The sequence below is a fragment of the Corvus kubaryi genome, unplaced genomic scaffold, assembly GCF_017639235.1.
Source record: "Corvus kubaryi isolate FWS band 111438036 unplaced genomic scaffold, C.kubaryi_AGA036_p1.0 74, whole genome shotgun sequence".
In the NCBI taxonomy this organism is placed as follows: Eukaryota; Metazoa; Chordata; class Aves; order Passeriformes; family Corvidae; genus Corvus; species Corvus kubaryi.
The window spans coordinates 15,913,144-15,933,766 of NW_024582061.1; the positions used below are offsets into that span (position 1 = coordinate 15,913,144).

Consider the following 20,623-nt stretch of genomic DNA (forward strand, 5'->3'; position numbering starts at 1 on the left):
GCCCGCTGAGTAAACAAACGTAAATCCTCCCCCGGCTTCCTTCTGTGCACAAGGCTGGCGCTTGTGGCGGTGGTGCCACGAGCGTGCGTGTGGCCAGGCGGAGGAGCAGGACAGGCAGCTTCCCCCGCCGCAGGGGTCACCTGCCAGCCCGCAGAGCCCCTCAGCCGGAGGGGTTTCCTCACTGGCGCTGGCGTCCTGCCTGGCGGCCCCCGCCGGCGGAATGAACACTGTGGGCTCGCATGGCGAGCAGGCGTAGGGGTTTTCTGTCGGGAGCCCAGGGCGGGAGGGGCGGCGGGGTCCTTTGCGAGCCCCGGGAGCTGGCGGCACGACGGGCCGGGACAGCCGGTCCCGCGGACTGCAGGAACAGCCGGCGCGCTCCCACCCTGTGCCATTGGCTGACACAACTATCAGTGAAATATCCCCTCCTTCTCACTGGCTATCCCGTGAGAATGCCCACCCACCAGGGCGGGCTCTGTTGCGGCACCTGGTCCCACCCAGGCCTTCGAAATCCCTTATTCGATTGGCTGCCAAGGTTGTCTGTCACGAAGCCCAGCTCTCCCATTGGACAGCCGGTCCCGGGCACGTCGAGCGGGCTCTGTTGTGTGTGTATGTGTAGAAAACAAGCCGAGCTGGCAGTGCTTCTCCCATTGGCTTCGCGCGCTGCGAGGGGGCGTGGCCTCTCCTCATGAATAATCACGAGCCACCCGCTGTCGCCATGGCAACATGCAAATTTAGCCGCTGCGCCCCCAGTGATTGGCGGGCGCCGCCTTGGCGGGCCGGGGGCGGTGCCGGGGCGGAGGGGCGGAGGGCCGGGCAGGGAAGGGAAGATGGCGGCGGCGGAGCGGAGCAGATCCCCGGTTCGTGGGGGGTCCCCGGTGCCGGCCTGTATGTTCGCCCCGGAGCCCGGCTCCCCGGGCGGACGGCCTCGCGTGGCGGCGGCCGCCTGTCCCCTCCGCGCAGCCTTCGATGGCGAGGACGGCGAGGCGCTCAACGGCGAGCCCGAGATCGACCTCACCAGTAAGGTAGGCCCGGCGGGGGGGCGGGCGGCGGCGAGCGCCATCACCCCGCCGGGCCCTCGATGCCCTCCTCCCTGCCGGTCGGCCCTGCCCGGGGGGCTGCCTCTCCAGCCTGGCCGCTCCCCGCACCTCAGAAGAGCGAGAGGTTGGGGCCCGCCTACCTCTGCCGGGACGGGAGGCTCCCCTGAGCGCTCCCCCGGCCCCAGCATCACCTGGGCGGGCGGCAGAGCCAGCAGTGCCGTGTGGAGGTGGCCGGGAGAGGCGCAGTAAAAGTTGTCCCGTACCCCGGCCGGGACAGGAGGGTGCTGGCAGGCTGCTCCGCCCTGCGCCTTCCCCGCCTCGGCTGCCCGGGGGGAACGCCAGCCCGCAGTTGGTCTAGCATCCTCAGGAAGCGCAGGGTTTGGAGCTGTCATCTGCTGCAACGTCCCGCTGACGTTTGCCCTCCGCGCTGGGTCTCTGTAGTTATCTCTGCTGCCAGTTGTACTAGTTCCTGGGACTTTCTCCACAATCTTAAAAGGAGGTCAGAGCTTGTAACTTCTGAGCACAAGATCCCAGTGACAAGGCTGCTTTGCTCTTGCAAACAGTGTTAAGTCAACGCAAAAAAGGCTTGTTCATCTTGTGCAGTTCCTTTCTAGGATCCCAGTGACAAAACTGTGTGGTGGTCTTATTTCTGTCAGAACCAGTTCTCACTTCCATCCTGCAGGAAGGTACATTGTAGTAATATGTGTGTGCCAGAGCCTGCCACAGACTACATTAGCTGCCTTCTGTCACTGTCTGCTATTTTTTTTCCTAATTGGCTGATCTCTTAACCTGTTTACCTTTTGCTGCCACGGGTTTGATGCACTGTGGTGCTATCTCCCACTCTAAATAGTCTCCTGCAAACCTCATTCGGTCCACTTGTAATTATGTGATCCAGAAGTCAGCATAGCTGGTGTTTCCCCCTTGTTTTTCTGTTGTCCCTCCTCTTCATGCTTCCAGCTTAAGTTGGTCCAGAGTCCTGGACTTTCTTGCCATCTCTGCACAGAGAAACAGAAAGAGGAATTGTGTCTGTGGACATGGAAAATTTTTTTTCAGTGCATGACTGGGTATTTTACAATGTGGTACTGTATTAAAACAAATGCTATGAAGATGTGTTATAAGATAGTAAAGAATAGAAGTCAAACCTGTAGTATTTATTGAGCCACCTGTTCGTGCCTTAATGAGCTGGACAAGATTTTTATACAGGATGCCAATATTGATCTGTGCTTTGTCTTGGATGTGACTGCTGTGGAAGAGGGCCAAGGAGGATGCCAAGGAGAGCATCACTGATTCTTGACAGCCAGGAACCTGACCAAAACTCCGGCAAAGAGAGAAGAGAGCTTTTCTCCCACAAACTCCTATTTGTGGTGTCAGTCTGTTTTCCATTCCTAGAAGTCTGCAGGTGCTGTGGAGGTGGTAGGTAAGCATTTTTTTTGACCTTTATTACAATTTACTTTTCCATACAGCACTGTGCACCTGCTGTCTTTTCACTGGACTTTTCATTCATCCCCATCTTGGATGAGAGCTAAAACTGTGAGCTGTGCTCCATGTTTCCAAGTTAATCTCCCACTGTGTGCTCAAAACAGCAATCCCATATGGTGAGAATGCAGTAGCTAACCTGCGCTTCCCCGACCCCCTCATCTTTTCTGTCTTCTCACTTGAATTGTTCCACTCCAGTCCCTACTTAAAATGGGGACTCCCACTGCAGTCAGTTTGTCTGATAGTTGCTAGTTCTGTCCTGGTCCTTCTGACCCACCCCCTGGCATTGTTAATACTTTTCTCCCAGTCCTCTCCCTGTGCATTCACTGTAAGGTGAGCTCTTTTTTAAAGAGGAACACTTTGAGGTTCTGTTATCAAGTGCACCTTGTCAGCTGGTCAGGCAAACAGTTCCATTCATCAGCATAAATTCATTATCATGTTGATCTTAATGGGTGTTTGTTTTCCCTTCAGTGCCAACACACTGCAGTAGTAATCAACTTTCAGGTCAAAAACCATAGCACACAAGGCTGTTAGTGAACCTGATACTTATATTAGATCTACATTGACAACAGAACATTAATAGCACCTGAACAATGTATGTCTACAGGGCATAGAAAGCAAAATACGACACTACATAAGATGCCTTTCCCCCACCTTCTCGACGGCTCGTGGTGGCCTTCTAGCCATGCAAAGTGTCAGACTCTGCTTTTCCAATAAAGAGCAGCACTACGTACCACGTAGTATTTGGTTTGCCTTTAATACTTATAGTTTGTCTGCCTCATGGATACAGGATGCTTTTTTTGTAAGGACTGCCTGTAGCAGTGCTGGTATAACCCGAGCTCAATCTCGCTGGTGTCTTGAAATTGCTGTTAATTAAAGCTATGGCCTCTTGCTTGCTGTTGGGCAGTGCAGAATGGCACAGTCCAGTCTGTCCCCCAGGAGTAAGCCCAGGCAACTGTAGCTGTTACCCACCTCTGGTGTGTGTTAAATCTCCAAACTGATCAGAGGAGAGGCAGGCAAAGCCGCCTTACCCCAGAGATTGGGAAGGGACTTGAGAGGTGGCATTTTGAACTTGTGAGGTATGTTTCCTTCTGCTGTCTTAAGAATAAAACAATAACTAGTTGTTACTTTTTTGCCCTATAGGAAACCTGAGGTTGCTAGACCCGCATGGCTCCTACTGATAACTGCTCGTGCCTGACAAAGTGGAAAGAACAAAACTGAACGTTTTTGACTTTGTGAAAACCTCTTAAAAACATGCATTCATAGGGCAGGCATGGAGGGGGTCACTCAAAGGTGAAAAGCAAAAAAAAGCAGAGGGGCCAAAATGGAGGGCTTCTCTTCGACAAAAGAGATGACAGAGAACAGGCTCTCTCCATCCAGGAAGCTAAAGAGATCTTCAAAACAGCACGTCAAGTCTTGCAGTGACCCAGGAAACTGCAGAACTGGCTGGGGCTGTGACTGCAGAAATAGTTGTCAGAAGCACTGAGCGACATTGGAGGGTGTGACCCATGAAAGCTGCTATTTTATCTACAGATACTTCTCTTGATGTCCTACTATGTCATATCAGCTGTAAGTTTCGTCGGCCCCGGAGTAAACTTTGGAGGCAGTCTGCTACTGGAACACCCTTCAGGAGCACCTTTGCATGGCAGTGGAAGTAGCAGTGTGGGGGAACAGTGTTTTGAGCTGATGTGAGCGAGTCTGTGCTGTTTGAGACCCCCCAGCCCTCCTGCCTGGCAACGTGAGGAAAGGGTACAATGAGCTGCTGAGTGCCTTGGTACTTGTTACAACACCCTGCCTGCTCACACTGCTGAAGCACTTGGACTCATAGAAAAATAGAGCTGGTGATGAGACTTGAAGAAACTGAAGTTGGTGTGCCCTGCACCGGTGGCCCCTGTTATTTTATTGATCTTTGTGTGTGTTACAGCCTGTTTAATAGATCTTCTGAGTCCCTGACTTGTGCTGGTGCACTGGCCTAAACAGTGATCCTGTCTGCTGTGCTTCCAGGAATTCCTGAAAGTACTTGCAGAGCAAAATGAGCCCTACACATCAAAACACAGCCTTCCATTCCTGCCCAGATTGGACCTCTCAACAGTTGCTGATTCCCCTCTCAATACATTTACATCCAGTGGTTTCCCTCAAGAAGACAACGAAACTGAAAGGAAAATGGAACTGAGAGAAAAACTAATAAAAGCAAAACTCAGTCTTTCGTAGCATGAAATAGAAGGACTGTGACCTTCCAGATAAGAGTGCTTCAGTACCCTTTGCAGACCATGCCAAGTAGTTAAAAGGCTTAGGTAGGGCATGTGTCCAAAAGGGGCACGTGAAGGTGATTGTATCTGTTGTAGCTGTCTGGCCCTTGCAGACAGATCCCTGCTCTCTGGGACCCTTAACATTTGAGAAAAGAGTTGCTTTGGCAGCCTTAAACCTTCTAACCAGCACCTGCTGTCTGTGCTTCAGTTCCCCAGCGTGCATCACTATAGTTTTGAAAGCTGCTTAAACGTTTTTGGCGGGGGCGCGCAGGGAGGGGGGGTTGTGTCTTCCTTTACATTCTAGATTTCCAAAAAAAGCCTTCATCAAGTGTGTCATAGTAGTGGGAAAGGTAGTTTCTGTTTGAAAACACATTGTGTTAACTGTGCTAGCAAGTCAGGCTGTGTTAGAGAATGTTGGGCAGACTTGAGGATGTTATTGTCAACTGCTGTAAACCATATGTTTTAGGCATATCTAGCACAGATTTCAGTCTCAGTGCATAGTGAAGGGAAGTGCTTCTTTCTGGGTGTGATTTTGGGATGTGTATGTAGGGACAACTGTGGATGTCATCGAGTGTTGTAGTGTGGCACAGGTGTGCCTACCCATAGGGCTCTTGGTGGGTGACAGCCTTTATAACTGTTGCTAAAAGTGCCTTTTTCACAGAAATGTGTATCTCAATCCCTATAGCTATCAGGCTACTGTACTGGGGTGCTCAGCCACCAACAGATTTGTAAGCATGGAGGCAGCCAGAGAGCACGTAGAGTGGCTGATGGAGGTCTCCTTGGTCTGTCAGTCTGTCACTGCCATGCCACCATTGTGGCTGCTCTGTGCAGGTGTCCTCAGCTGTACTCTGTAAGCAGTGCAGGTTTCTGCCAGAAATGGTGGTATACCATTCAGTTCTAGGAAAAATCATTCCTGAAACACTCTCTTGTCCTCATTTTCTGCTTTGTTTCTGTTTTATTTTTTCATTCTCTTGATGTTCCTGCAGGGAAGGTCAAAGGAAGTTTGATTATTGCAGTAGCTGCAGTCAAAGCTTGTTGGTAACACAGCTGCTGGCCTACAAAACTGCAGCTCTCCACTGGTGAAACCTCCAGATGTGCTCAAACAAATTGCTTTGTATGCCTGCCCCTCAGCACTGTAGTGTAAAGTACCTAAAAATTGAAAAGAATGCTTATTCATGTTCTCTCCTTTCCTTCTGCCCCCTCAGAAAACAGAAGGGGACATCAAATATGTGAAAGACTTAGGAGAAGCTCTGGATTTTGGTGCCCAGGTGTTCTCTGCAGTGAGGTCTGGTTGGCTTTCTCTGGCTGTCCAGTCATGTTTCAGGGGAGCAGCAGCACTCTTTGCAGCAGAGACTGTGGTGTACCCAGCTAAGGAATTTCTGTGGAGAAAATACCTCCTCCCCTTTCTGTTTTCCTTGCATGAAAACATATTGGAGTGTTCACTTAAATGTGGCTTTTAAACACTGGTTACATCAGAATTAGATGCTTGGTATTCTTACTTGCTTTGAAGTGTATTTTCCAGCATAAATGAACTCTGAGCTCAGACAAACAACCTTGTGCAGTGTCACAAGGAAATAGCTGTCAGCAAAGCTGGTTTAAAAAACAAAACAAAACCATCGCAAAGCGGTCCTGGAAAAAGAGTCCTTCTCTTTCAATAAAGCACATAGATTGATTGTGCTTGTAACTGAAGCTGGTTTTGAAATTGTTTGACATCTGCAAATGGATATTCAATCTTTTTTTCCAGCTGGTGATGGTGAGTCCAACTTCAGAGCAATATGACAGTTTGCTCCAGCAGATGTCAGAACGGATCGATGAGGGATGTGGGGAGACCATCTATGTCATTGGACAAGGATCAGGTGAGTATAGCTTCCCCAGCAAAACAACAAAAAATTATAAGAAAAACATAGTTCATCTAACCGGACTGCTGCTGAAGGTAATGCTTACTTTTCCAGAATAACGTCCATGAAATATAGCAGAATATGTGGGACAGATTCTTTTCTTTTATTCCTGCCAACAACTGTCTTATGTAGTGGAGCTAAACATATTTTTTTATAAAATCATGCAAGTTCTTTTTTGGAAATAATGCATATCTTGTCTGAACACAACAGGAAAAGACAAAGAATCTAAAGTTAAAGTAACAGCTTTAGTACAGACGTCCTCAATGTCTGCGAAGATCTTGTTCTGTCTGATATTGTTCACCGCTCTGTTGGAAATAACATGTTTTTACCCCACAGGAATGTATTATAGATACTTCACATAGCCAAAATATATGCTGCTGACTTTCTTTGTTAGTATGTGTCTGTACTGTGGAGGGAAAGCTTTTCCTTTGCTCAGCATGAGACCTTTATTGTCACATTAATTTGTGTGTGGCTGCTAGTCATTTGCCTTTGCAGATTTTAGCAGTTAGCATGGAATACCTTTTTGTTCTTTTTCACAATTTGAATATTTGCATCTGATGCTGGTAAAATAATACTGAGCATGCCCTTGCTTTGAAATTGAAATTTCTTTTCTGAATATAAAATAATTGTCTGTAGTTATCATAAGGCTAAAGGCATGTTTCAAGTATGCTGGATGTCTACTGGATATGAAGTTGTCATGCTCAGACATTTGCTGTGTTTGAGGAAGAACATGAAACCCTGGTTGTCAGTGCCAGGGTTGGCTGAAATAATGGAGGGGGGGAGCTGTGTAACCTCAGAACTGTGTGCTTTTTGGGTTTTCTTGGAGTTTTGTGAAGCAGCCAACTCAGAAGAGAAGCCAGAATTAGATGGCCAGTGTTCATGCAGCCAATATCACAGGGATTATGCTCTTGTCTCCAAGCAAGCTTCCCACATGTAGTCTGAATCCTTGGTGTTTGGGATAAGCACATCTGCAGTGGAGATCTAACTAGTCAGGCTAGTACCTGCTTTCTCTTCTAGGATACCTTGTGAGAGTGTTAACTGGTGGTTGTTGCAATGATATACTTAGAAGTAAAATAGGAGGTTAAACTTCTGACTTCATTTCGTGTTGCAGCGTAGTCAAGGAAGATGGGGATATTTTCAACAGAGAAAGGATCTTGGTATCCCTGCCACTGTCTCTCCTTCTCATTCCCTTTCAGCATCTGATTTTCATCATCCCAGATACTCAACTCAGCTGACTGAGAGGCGAATGAAGACTGACACAGGAAGCTCATTAGTTCACCAGTAGTGACCTTTCCTGTTCTCCCTTGGCTCTTGCCCTTTCCTGGCCCCTACTTCTCGTTCCCCTCCTATAACCCGAGGCTCAAGACATGGGGCTTTTAGTTTTCCTCAGTCTCAGCCAGTTTATGAGCGAGGTTGGAAATCACCTGGTAACTCTGCTAGTTTTAGAGCTGGGCAGTAATTAAAATGCTGATAAGTTCATGCAAACTGCAGTTCCTGCTTACCAGCCGATGAGTCAGCCGTGCATATGAGCATGTACACATGGCAATGACTTTGGTCATACGGGTGCAGTGTGGCTCTCCACCTTTGTTTGTTGTTTTGTGGGTGTTTTTTACCCACAGAGGAGATTCTGGGGTGAAATCTGTGCACCTTCACAGCACCTGCATTGGAAAAGAGACAGTGGTGGCTTTACCGTGTCTAGGTAGTTGCCACTGTCATGCTCTGACTGTCAACTCTTCTGCTTGGGTGAGCTGCTCAGAGGAAGCAGTGCCTCCTTGTTTTTTTCTGGTCTTATGTGCTGTCAGCATTTCTTCCAAGTACTAGGATGAAGGCAGTGAAACATGCCAGAAGCATTGTTTTAACTGGAGTATATGGGGGCTAAAGAAATTGCTGTGCAGGTCAGACTTGCAAAATACGTGTATTTGGGGTGTGGTTTTATAAAATAAGCTGATTGTTTACAGTGGTCCCACATTTACCACTAATGGCTAATTGTGGTGATGTTTCAGCCTGAGCTTTCCTTTTGTTAATGCTTTACCTTTTCTTGCAATGTGAGAGGAGATACTTTATCTGATTGAAGGACACAAAGTACTTTCAATACATGAAGTAAGGAAATTAGACAGAAATGTGTCTTCCTTGCCAATCCCTACATATTTACTTGTAAAAATTGTGAAGAAAACTCCTCTAGATGAAAGATGGTGCTTTTCTAGTGTCTTTTAAGCCTTAGAGTGAAGACGATCCCTTTTCATTTTGGGCCAAGGGTGCTTATTCTGCGTACACATCTGACATCTCCAGTCCACGTATAAATCCCAATGGGTGTGCAGGTCCCAGGCAGGATGACACTGACTGCTCTTTGTCTCCTCAACACCACACTAGATGGGACTGAGTACGGTCTGAGTGAGGCAGACATGGAGGCGTCCTACGCCACATTGAAGAGCATGGCAGAGCAGATCGAGGCAGACGTGATCCTCCTGCGGGAGCACCAGGAGGCCGGGGGCAAGGTGCGCGACTACCTCGTTCGGAAACGTGTGGGTGACAACGACTTCCTGGAGGTCAGGTGAGGAGCTGGGTGGAGACAGGGTTAGTCAGCAGCTCAGCTGCATTTTTACTGTGTGAGCAGTGCGTGGTGCTGAGCCAGCAACGCTGCTTCGAGTCTTGGTGTTGGAGCTACCCAACAAAGGGAGTCGAGCTTGACCACTCCTTGGTGATGAAATTGCCTTTTTTTGTTGTTGCTGTCTCTTTTGTGAACAAACAAAATTTGGAAATTTGCCTGTGTTTAGCAGAGGGCTGTTGCTCTCTGGGTGACAGCCTCACAGTTGGGGGATCTTTTGTATGCTGGGATGCCAGAAGTCACATGTGTGGCTGTATGTATGTGTATATATGCTCACTGCTGGAACACAGTACTTTTGACTAAGGATCCAGTTCTGTTCCAAGGCTGTGATGATCCAAGTCACCTTTTAATGGACATATATTAGCTTATATAACAAGACTTGAGAGTCTGCCCAGACCTGGATGGAGTGGATTTCCAACATTTGCCAACAGCCATAATAGCCACATTGATCAGAGTCAAAGAAGGAGCTTGCTGGAGGACACGGCTATCTCCTAAAATATTTCATAGTTTTTTTAGCTTATCCTTTTCTGGAAACAACGATTTTAATTTTTGTGCTCTACTTGGCATTGTTGCAGCATGAGAAATGTGAGAAAGGCAGAGGTGTTCTAGAGGAAGTTGGGATTTAGTCTTCCTTTTGAATTGCGACAGTGTTTATGTTGGATAGCAGACACAAGGAGTTGGAATAGAGACGCTCTGTATTGCATCAAGCAGTGTCACGTTCAGTTGACTGTGTTCTGGACACCAGTGACATGTTTCCACAGTCTTCCACATCCCAGTCCCCAGAGTCTGGGATCTCCACTGTTATTTAATAACTGTAAAAGAATCTCTGTTCTGCTTGTGAAGATCTAACATTTTTTAATCTCTGTTTGAAGGTTAGGGAGAAAAAGCCATTTGCAAGAGCAGTGATGTTTGGGTTTTTTTGATCACTTCTGTTCATTTCTTCAGGTACCGTATTTTACCAGGCTCCTTTTTCCTTTCCCCTGCAGGGTAGCAGTGGTTGGCAATGTGGACGCAGGGAAGAGCACCTTGCTGGGTGTCTTGACTCACGGCGAGCTAGACAATGGCCGGGGCTTTGCTCGGCAAAAGCTCTTCCGCCACAAGCACGAGATCGAGTCGGGTCGCACCAGCAGTGTGGGCAATGACATTCTGGGCTTCGACAGCGAGGGCAACGTGGTGAACAAACCCGACAGCCACGGTGGCAGCTTGGAATGGACAAAGATCTGTGAGAAATCCACCAAGGTCATTACTTTCATTGACCTGGCTGGTCACGAAAAGTACCTGAAAACCACCGTCTTTGGCATGACCGGCCACTTGCCTGACTTCTGCATGCTTATGGTAGGTAGCAAGAAAGATGGACCTTACCAGCTGGAGGGGGGCTGTTCACAGCTTTAACAGCCTCGACTTCTTTCCTGTTGCAAAGTGCCTGTGGGGTCTTGGAGGGAGGCAGCATCTCACATTGCTGGAGAGCAGAAGCCTCTGTGGCTATCTCTCCTGTACTCTGAGGCGAGTGCCCCAGCACTGGTCCCAGACAGGCCCAAGGTTTGTGATTCTTGAAAATGGATAGATTTCTGAATTCTAGAAAACCTTGTTAAAACTGGGAAGAAATGAGTCAGTCTTCTGCCAGTGGCCAACAACATTTGAGATGAGCTGGGCCTGGTCATACGGTCCCAGTGGCACATCTACAACCTAATCACAACGTACTGCACATCTGACACAAGGCCTTCTTTGTAATCCAGCTTCCTGCAGAAGGAGCATTGACATCCCTGTATTTTATATCTCTGGTGTAGGTTGGGAGTAATGCTGGGATTGTTGGAATGACCAAGGAGCACTTAGGCCTGGCGCTTGCACTTAACGTTCCCGTCTTTGTTGTGGTGACCAAGATTGACATGTGCCCTGCCAACATCCTGCAAGGTGAGTCCTACAGGCTCTCTCCAGGGCTGTTTCTTACCTCTGTGTGTGTTGCTGTCCCCTGCTTGGGTTCAGGAATTACTGCTGGAAGAAAGCTCCTTTATCTGGTTCTGACTGCGTCCTAAACACCTTCCAGAAATCTATCCTTTTCCCTTGCTCATTTTGCAGGTGGTTCACTTACACTCATGATTTCAAAATTACCTGTGCTGGGGACTCAACTGAGCAGCCCAAAAGTGTTTGCTACAAGGTTTTGCTTAATTGAGCTCTAAGAGAAGCAGCATACAGCTGGGGTTTGGGCTTTGCTTTCTCTCTGGGTATTTAAACCTGGAGGAAGAGTTTGAGTGTGATCTTAAGCTGTGATCAGACTTGATCTGCAGCAGCTGTTAGTGAAGGGGCAGCTGCTTGTTACCTTCTGCTCACCTGAGCACTTCTCAGGTGCACTGGCATAACTACAGCAGCTCCTTCCTCTGTCTGAACAACCAAACAACACTTAATAAATCATGGTTTAAAGCAGCTGCGTATGGGCTACGGTAGCAGGATGGGAGGCAGGACTAGACACAAGCAGGGATGGCAGTAAGTAGCATGGGCTAGTGTTTTTTTTCTCAACAGCACCTCTAACCCCAGCAGTGTCCCATTAACCCATGCATGATGTTTTTTCGGGCTGTGACCTGTTCTCACTTCTAAAACTCTCTTTAAGCATTTCACACAACTTCCGAAACATGCTGTGGTTAATTGGAGCAATGGGTTTTTTTGATAATCAGTCCTAAGGATCAGGGAAGTGAATGCTCCTGGTACTGTCTGTAGTTTAGTTCATTACTATAAAAATCCTAAATATGTGTCAGGCAAATAGATGCATGTGATCAGAAGATAACCTGTGTATCTCTAGACTAGATGTTTGGCAAATAAACATAAGGCCTGACCATAAGATAATAACTGGGAAGGAAGGAGAACCTTTGGCTCAGCATGAGGAGAGAAGAGCTGCTCTTGGGAGAAGCTACTCCCTCAACATGCTCTGTTTAAAGTAAATAGACACAAGATTTGACTCAAGTATATCTGTGAAGAGCAGATGGCCTCATTAGATGTTTGTGTTTCTGTATCCAAAACATTACTTTCCCCATAGGCAATAATTTGTTTACAAAACTCTGCCTAATTGGATTACAATTGTTGAACATAAATGATTTGCTCTTTTAAGCCCTTAGTACCCTTTTTTGTTTTTTTCTTTGTTTATTGTCAGGCACTTTGTAGGAGGCTGATGCTAATGCATCAGGTAATGCCCCTGCTGGCTGCTAGATACGAGGCTTAGAAAATAAGTTAAAAAGAGGCAAAAGCTGAAAATTGGGAGCCATGAGATTTGTCCCAACACTGATTTCTGAATATGGTCCACCCACATTTTCCCAGTCTATGATGATCATCTTTGCCTCTTGCACGCTTCTTCAGCCTCCTAGGGCAAGTTAACTCCCAGGGAAAATATATTGAGGTTTGCTTGGTCAAAACTGATTTCCAATTCACATATTCTCAAATATTTCTGTCAGTGAATCTTAGTTTTCAATTAATTCACTAGGAAAAATCCTTTCTAGAAAGAGGAAATAACTGCTTAAAGCTACTAATAGACAGCTATAAAATGTCTACTTCACAGCATTGCAAACTTGTCTGTCTCTTCATGTATGGTGTCGCTTGGCAGCAGGCTAGCTGGCATGAAATGGAAGGTGGAATGGCTCCTAAGTCCTACCTGGGCTGCAGCAAACTCATAGTCTCACCTTTAGCCATCTTCTCCTGTCTTATCTGTGGCCAGAGCACCTGTCTCCCTTCGGGGAGAGACCCCACAAAAGTGATTTGTAAAGACAGGAGATGCTGCCCTAACAATATTCATTTCACCCTTTAAGAAACCCTGAAGCTGTTACAGCGACTGCTGAAGTCCCCAGGGTGCAGGAAGATTCCCGTGCTGGTTCAGAGCAAGGATGATGTCATTGTAACAGCCTCCAACTTCAGCTCAGAGAGGTAACGGGAGTAGAGGAGAATCATTTCTCTTTCAATCCTATGTGGAGACTGGGTGAGGAGATCCAGAGAGTCCCATTGTTTAGATGTGTGGAGGTTGCATCTGCCATGTGGTGTGTTGATTCCATAAGAGTGTTGATTTTGAGGTTCACCTGCTTGTGTTCCCCTCTCTGAGGCAGAAATGAGAGGCTGCTTCTGGGCAGTCTGCAGAAGACAGCAGGGAATTCAGCTTCCTTCAGTACTGGAACCTTACACCTTTTCCCAAATGTCATTAGAAGGCAGAGGCAATGTTTCAGGTTTTCAAACATGGGGTGTTGTGCATCTGACTGCTTGCCAGGCTCTCCCTTCCTAGCACTGTGTATTGAATTCAGTCCCAAGATTTTGGATGTCTCCCTACATGTGGAAAGCCAGGTAGGAAGGTGAACTAACTCCATTTTCATCAATTTTCCTTTACAGGATGTGCCCAATTTTCCAGATTTCAAATGTCACTGGGGAGAATCTAGATTTGCTGAAGATGTTTCTTAATCTCTTGTCTCCACGGACCAGTTACAGGGAAGAAGAGCCAGCAGAATTCCAGATAGACGATACTTACTCTGTGCCGGTAAGAGGCCTGGTATTTGCAACAATGTTCTGTTCCCTCTTCTAGGTTGAAGAAGGTATCTCCTCTAGAGAGGAGAGTTCTAGAGCTCTTCTGCTGGCCCGGTTGAGTAACCACAATTCCTGTTTTTTCTTTTTTGGCGTAGGGTGTAGGAACAGTTGTCTCTGGGACGACACTGAGAGGCCTAATCAAGCTAAATGACACCCTACTGCTGGGGCCAGATCCCCTTGGCAACTTCCTCCCTATTGCTGTCAAGTCCATCCACCGCAAGAGGATGCCCGTCAAGGAGGTGCGGGGAGGCCAGACCGCCTCCTTTGCCTTGAAGAAGGTGAGATGATCTCCTCTAGACCCCCAGAACAGGAACTGCCCTCCTGATTTTTGAGTGCTCTCGGAGTTCAGCTGCAGTAAGGCTGTTTCTACAAACCTCAGCTGCCTCATTTTGCAGTGGAATGAAATCCCATAGAATCTGTGGTTCCACATCCTGGTTTTTCGTCCTGGGAGCTGCCAGGGGATAGTAATGCCACTAGGTAATGATGTTGGAGTTACCTAAGAAAGTGGAGGCATTGCAAGAAAAGGCTGCTTTTGTGCTGGAACTGCATTAGTAGCCTGGGCAGCGTATTTGCACTACTCCTCTTGCCTTGTAGGACCGGCTGCATGATTTGGGATTTAAAATTCAGCAAAATTCCTCTTGTAAAAGGTTTCTGTCAATAGAAGCTGCACCGATTTTAAGGGGATATAGTTTAAGCTATACCATATTTCATGTGTTCAGACTTTCCATGTTATATTAACAGACATCATGATTTTGGGGAGATATTTCCTTGGGTAATGTGCAACCAGGATGTATGTTTTGCTTTTAAAGGATCAGTGAGGTAAATGTGTCAGTTTCCAGCATTTCCAGTACTCTAAAGCTTCTTTATGAGCTTTAAGGTGAATTTTATTTTTGCAACCTTTACATAATATCCTGTACATAACATACAGCTAGGCAGCTCTTGCTTTGCCTTTTAGTGGGCATGAGATAGTATCTGTGAAATCCCTTAGGATTCTGCTGAATGCAGTCAGCCAGAGCAGCAGATTTCTTCCCTGGAGAATCATGCTAAGGTTTTTTGTGTCTCTGTTTTCAGATCAAGCGTTCTTCCATCCGGAAAGGCATGGTAATGGTGTCACCCCGCCTGAATCCACAAGCCTCGTGGGAGTTTGAAGCAGAGATTCTGGTGCTCCATCACCCCACCACCATCAGCCCACGGTATCAGGCCATGGGTACGTGTGGCAGTGTTGGTTTGTCTTTGCTTCCCAGTGGTAGCAGTTTGTATCAGATCTAGCCTGAGATAATTTTGCTCCTGATGTCTCTGCCAACCTGAATATATGCCATAGTTCCTGGTTTTGCCTTTCCCAACATTGTGGAAGAGAGAGTGGGGGAGGCTGTAAGGTAAAAAGGAGATGTGTGCCCTCAAGTGTACTTGGAACCTGCCTGTGCTGTATATCCATGGTGCAAAGATTCTCCACTTCCAAATGCTGATGGAAGGACTCATTTTGGGTCCTGCCCTCTAGCCCAGCTGCTTGGCATGTAGAATTCTGTAGAGGGTGCTTCAGGCCAGGCACAATTTGAAGGCAGCTGTGCTAGCTTATGTGCATGTTCTTTTTGGGGATGGAACAAAGGCAGCTCCGTGACCTGTATAGCCTTTGCTGAAGGGTGAGGAGCTGCCTTAGATGTGTCTCTGAAGCTCGTTGCACTAATGGCCCTGGCTGCTGAAAGCCTTTGTGCTTTACATTCACAGTGCATTGTGGCAGCATCCGCCAGACAGCCACGATTCTCAGCATGGACAAGGACTGCCTGCGGACAGGGGACAAAGCCACAGTGCACTTCCGCTTCATCAAAACCCCGGAATATTTACACATAGACCAGCGGCTGGTCTTCCGGGAAGGCCGCACCAAAGCTGTGGGTACCATCACTAAGGTAAAGGCTGCCAAGGGCCGCTTGCTTTGCCCATTAGCTGCTTCTTACACTGAGAAGCCAGCAGGAGAATCCGGGTAGCTCTGGAGAAGTGAGGGAAGAGAGGCTGTGCTTCAGCCACAAGCATCAGCCCTGATGTGGGTCGCGGATGACCGATGTGCTTTGTCGTGTGGTGGGTCTTTAGCTGGTGTGAATGAGGGAACATAAAGGGTGGGGCTGAGCCAGATGCTGCTGGTTCTTAAGGCTCAGTCTCTTTCTGAGACCATCTTATAGCTGGTCTCTTTGAGTCACGTTGTAGAGGTTAGAGTGCCACCTCAGCCAAGTGGCCCTTTCCAAGGGTGGGAGCTCAGAGCTCTAGGTTTCTTTGAACAGCTGCTGCTACTGCTGCATTCTTCTCCTTACAGCTATTTTTATAAATTCTCCTGAGACTTTTTGTTAAAAAGCAACATTGAACCTCGCCAGATCAGCCTGGCTATTTTAATGCTGAGTTTGGCCTCTCCCTTTGCAATTTGCAGCTACTCCAGACCACCAATAACTCACCAATGAACTCCAAGCCACAGCAGATCAAGATGCAGTCAACGAAGAAGGGAGCCATTACGAAACGAGAGGATGGTGTTCCCACCTCTGGGATGGCAGCTGGAGGCCCAGCAGCTGGGGATGAGGCCCCCTCAACAGCTGCAGCGCCACTGACACCTACTGCCCTGCAACCATTGGTAAGTGAGGAAAATACCATGTCTGTCCAAGCTGTTTGTGTCCTGGTTTCACCTGTTGGAGGAAGAGCAGTCTAAAGCACTAGCATTATCCCCTCACACCTTGAACTCACCTTGCCACAGAAATAAACAGAAATATGAGTAGTCTCAGAGCAGAAATCATAATTCTCTGATGACTGGGTGACTCCATGGCTGACCTTCCAGCAGACAGCAGCTCAGGGTGCTGGGACAATTCAGGTTGGACCTCCGGAAGTGTCTAGTCTAACCTCCTGTTCTAAATAGGATTAGCTGTGAGGTCAGACCAGGTTACGCAGGGTTTTATCCAGTCATGTCTCAAAAACCTCCCAAGGAGGAAGACTGCACAACCTCCCTTGGCAACCTGTTTCACTACTTTGACCATGTGCACAGTGAAAAAGTGTCTCTACAAACCCAGTAGCTGAACTAGTGAAACATCTAACAACCAGTCACAAAAGGGGTCTTCGATGCCTGTAGGAGAGGTAGAAAATCCCTACACTAGAGAAATTACAACCTAGGTCATCTGCCCTGTCAAAAGAGGGAGGATGGGGACATCCAAGAAGAAGGAAAGGCTTTACATTTCTCTTTAGAGAAATTTATCCGGGTTGTTTTGTTGGTTAGGACTTCTCAGCTCAGCTTGTCCATGAAGGATACCTAGTGTTTCTGGCCTGCAAGGAATGGAAACTCAATTCTCACTGCAGGTTTTGGGAGCCTATTTATCAGCTTTATTACTGATAGAAGAAAGGTCTTCTCCTTGTAGGGTACTTCCTTAGTAAGTGAAGGGTTCAGGAACCAACTCCATCAAGCAACAGGGTGTTCGCCTTCTTAATTCTAGCTGTGTTAGTTGCCATGGTCAAATTTCACCCTCTTGAGCCAGACTGCTCATCAAAGAGGACCCCCTGGCAGGGATTCTCTCCCTCTGCATATGCCTGGGGCTTCACACCAGTCCTCCATCTTGTCCTTGTCTTTTTGTAGTGTCACTGTGATTGTAAGTAGTGCTCCAAGCTTGCTCTTTGTTTCATCCTTCCCCCTGAGACTCTGGGTTGCTTTTGTTCTTGCTTACGTCTTCCTCTCTCTCCTTGCTGCGTCCCCTCAGCCTGCACTGGATGAAGAGCCCCACATCCGTGAGGGCAATAAGGTATTTGGCTGCTCTCAAAGAGAAACAGTGGGTTTGCTGAGGTTGGGAAGAGAGGTTAGCAAGAGAGCCATGGTAGGGAGTGGGGGGCTCTCCTTCAATTCTGCACAAAGTCAAGGGAGCCTGAGACCTTGATTTCCTATATGCTGAACCCCATGGCACCTGCTGGCTCTCATGGGAGTGAAGCATTCAGAAACTTGGGAAATCAAAGTCTTCCCAGCTTGAAGGGCAAAACTTAATGGTGCATCTGTTTCTCCTCCTTTCCTCATGGTGTGTTTGCCTCCCTCCTGCCTTATCTCCTTCCTGCAGTAGTAGGAAGCTGAGCAGTCACAGCTGCCCTGCCACTGTTGGCATGTGTGTGTGATCCATCTGAACTCCTGCTGTGTTGATATCCCAGTTGAGGTGTTGCTTTGCACTAAAGTCAGTCTTCTTGTTTTTCAGTCAAAAGTCGGAGGAGGAGGCCGTCGACGTGGGGGTCAGCGCCATAAAGTGAAATCTCAGGGAGCCTGTGTGACTCCTGCCAGTGGCTGCTGAATTTCTTGTTCCTCCTCTCTCTGAGGAATTCCTCCTTTTCCCTTCATTTCTTATCCAAAAGATCCAGAGCAGCATAAACCAAAACCCATCCCAGCTGATTGGCTGCAGAAGAATCGTCCCTCCTCCCTGCCGGAAGCAATGGAGAGGAGCATAATTTATAAGCTAATGAAGGTGATAAGACAAAGAACTGAGTAACTGACACCTTCCTCCTCCCCCTGTTGACACATTTTTGTACATCATGGGCTTAGTTTTTATTCTTATTAGTTTTTATTATATTGTGTGCATGAAGATGAGAGGAGAGTCTGGATAGAGCTGCAAAGAGCCAGTTAGTTGCCTCCCTCCTCCCTCACCCCTTTCTGTCCACAGGACTTGCTGCTCTCCCCTATTGGCTGTCTCAGAACCAGGGGTTATCAGATGCCTGAAATTTCACACTTGCGAAGGTTAAAACAGGTTGTTTAGGATGGCTCCATGGAGCATCATGTCATCACCACTGTGGCCTCATGCCAAATATGTTTTGGATTCTCTCCCTCTTAAACTATTTCTTAGTGGATTTAATTTAATGTTGTAATGACTGAAGTTTGAAGGAGATGGTGAGAAAGTTCCTTAATTGGAGATGTAAGAGGGAAACAAATTGGAAAGCAGTTGTTGATGTTAAGTTCAGGGATCCTATGCTCAATATCTTCAAATAATGTTGATAGCACTTAAAATTTTAACTAGCAACAGAGTTAAATGTGCAGACACCCACCCTGTTCCCCTTTTCCCATCGTGCTGCTTTTCCTAGTGTTTGTCCAGTGCACATTGGAGCAAATCTAACCTGCCTCTCAAGGCTGCAGCAGCTCCACTGACAGTATTAAGAATAGTGCAGGAGCACTCCGTCCGTCCCTTGAGCCAGAGAAAGCCTTCTCACCTCGACAGACAGAGGTCACAGGGGGCAAGTTCTCTTTGGAACAGAGACACCAGGCTAACATGACCTCCCCTTGATTTTGTTTACCCCAAGATTTCCAAAACGTTTTTGGAACTCACTGGCCAAACTTTGCCGTGGCAAAGAGGTAGGATTTGTTTTCTCCCCTCTTGGCAAAAGAGGGCAGTGATTAATTGGTACCAAATTTATAGAAGTGCTTTCAAGGTGGGAAATACGTGGTAATGTGTCTGACTTTAATTTAATTTCTTAAAATATTTTATTTTTGTTAATGAGAAATTCTGGCTTCTCCAAGGTGGCCCTGCAAGGACAGTTTACAAATTACTGTTGGAATGGTTTTTTTAACCATTTAATGAGTTTTTCAAGTGATTGATTCCCTGCTTATTTTGATCTCTTTTCTTCTAACCCTGCCTTCTCGCTTGGCTCTGATGAGGACAGGCATTATCCTCTGCCAGCTTGTGGTGAGCTCTGGGAGCATGGTAGCATTTTGAGGAGGAGGTGGCATCCTCAGCAAATCATGGCTCTCCCTAGCAGGCGCGGTCAGGCTCAGTTTCTCTGAGGGCTTCCTCCTCCAATGAAGGACTTTTATTTTAATTAGAGGGAGACTGCAAAGTTTCTGTCCCTCCTTAGCAAGTTGTTCCTGTTCCTCACTCTGTGTCACCTGTGTGGAGTTCATTCCAGTTCACCTTGTGACTTGGGGTAGGCTTCCAGGCCGGCTGAGTGGCAGAGCGCATCTCCCGCTGCCAACACCAGCACTCCAAGAGCATTAAGCGGCACGGGAGAGGTGAGAAACGTGGTTTGGAGACGAGGGTCCTTTGCCTTAGAGACTGCAGTGGGCGGAAGGGGGAGGTCAGACAGTCCTTTTCCAAGCTATGTGCCTAAATACCAGCACTCTCCTGGCGAGGGAGGAACTATAGGCGGCTACAACACTAATAGCACCCGCATTGTGAGGGGGTGTGAGGTGTGGCTAAGCAGGGCACGAGGGCCTGGCTTGTTTGTCTTCTGGCCCTGTAGCAGCATCGAACTGCATCTGATTTCACTGCCCTCTGCTTCTGAGGGGAGCAGGGAGCTCCAGGCGGTTTTCTCTTTCTCCATTCCTTGTGCTCCAAATGAAGGAGACGGCTGAGACTGAAAGAAGGTTCACTTCAATTTGTGCAAAGGAGGTGGTGTGATCTCTCTTTTGTGACCAGCATTTACAGATCACTCAGGCTGGTGTGATCTATAAAATAAATTTTAAATAAGTTTGTTCCAAGTAAAAGTGTGGCTTCTTGATTTTTGTCCCTCTGGAAAATCAGGCTGAAATCCAAAGGAAGCAGGTTTGCCTAGCACCAGGTTCTTTTGCTGGCTACAAGAGAAGAGGCTATGCTCCTAAGTGACAGCAGGGCAGGGCATGGCACAGCACAGGAGAGCTGCTGCTGCGCCTCTGCATAGCCCTGGTAGCTTTTACTCTGGCCAAAATGAAGTGCACTTCGGTGGCAGAGTGGTGACATGAGAACACGGGTGTGGTGTGAGCTGTGGTGTGTGAGATGGGTACGAGTGGGCGTGAAGAGCAGCTCTAACAAAGCACTTGGGGCCAGCCCTGTGAGAGAAACT

General features: G+C 47.6%; 1 protein-coding gene across 3 annotated transcripts; it reads left to right on the forward strand.

The window, feature by feature from the left end:
* Positions 1-792: 792 nt before the first annotated feature.
* GTPBP1 (GTP binding protein 1) lies at positions 793-20,282 on the forward strand. 3 transcript variants are annotated; one of them, XM_042051258.1, is made up of 14 exons: positions 1,063-2,454; positions 3,657-4,807; positions 6,507-6,618; positions 9,031-9,211; positions 10,252-10,600; positions 11,053-11,176; positions 13,057-13,171; positions 13,625-13,769; positions 13,912-14,094; positions 14,888-15,023; positions 15,542-15,720; positions 16,233-16,430; positions 17,539-17,580; positions 18,019-20,282. In XM_042051258.1, the coding sequence occupies exons 3-14, from the start codon at positions 6,513-6,515 to the stop codon at positions 18,109-18,111; spliced, it is 1,851 nt and encodes a 616-aa protein (XP_041907192.1). In that variant the 5' UTR covers positions 1,063-2,454; positions 3,657-4,807; positions 6,507-6,512; the 3' UTR covers positions 18,112-20,282. The 3 variants fall into 3 exon arrangements, with proteins under 3 accessions (XP_041907190.1, XP_041907191.1, XP_041907192.1); XM_042051256.1 differs by lacking the exons at positions 1,063-2,454; positions 3,657-4,807 and adding an exon at positions 793-1,022; XM_042051257.1 differs by lacking the exons at positions 1,063-2,454; positions 3,657-4,807; positions 17,539-17,580 and adding an exon at positions 793-1,022.
* The last annotated feature ends 341 nt before the right edge of the window (positions 20,283-20,623 follow it).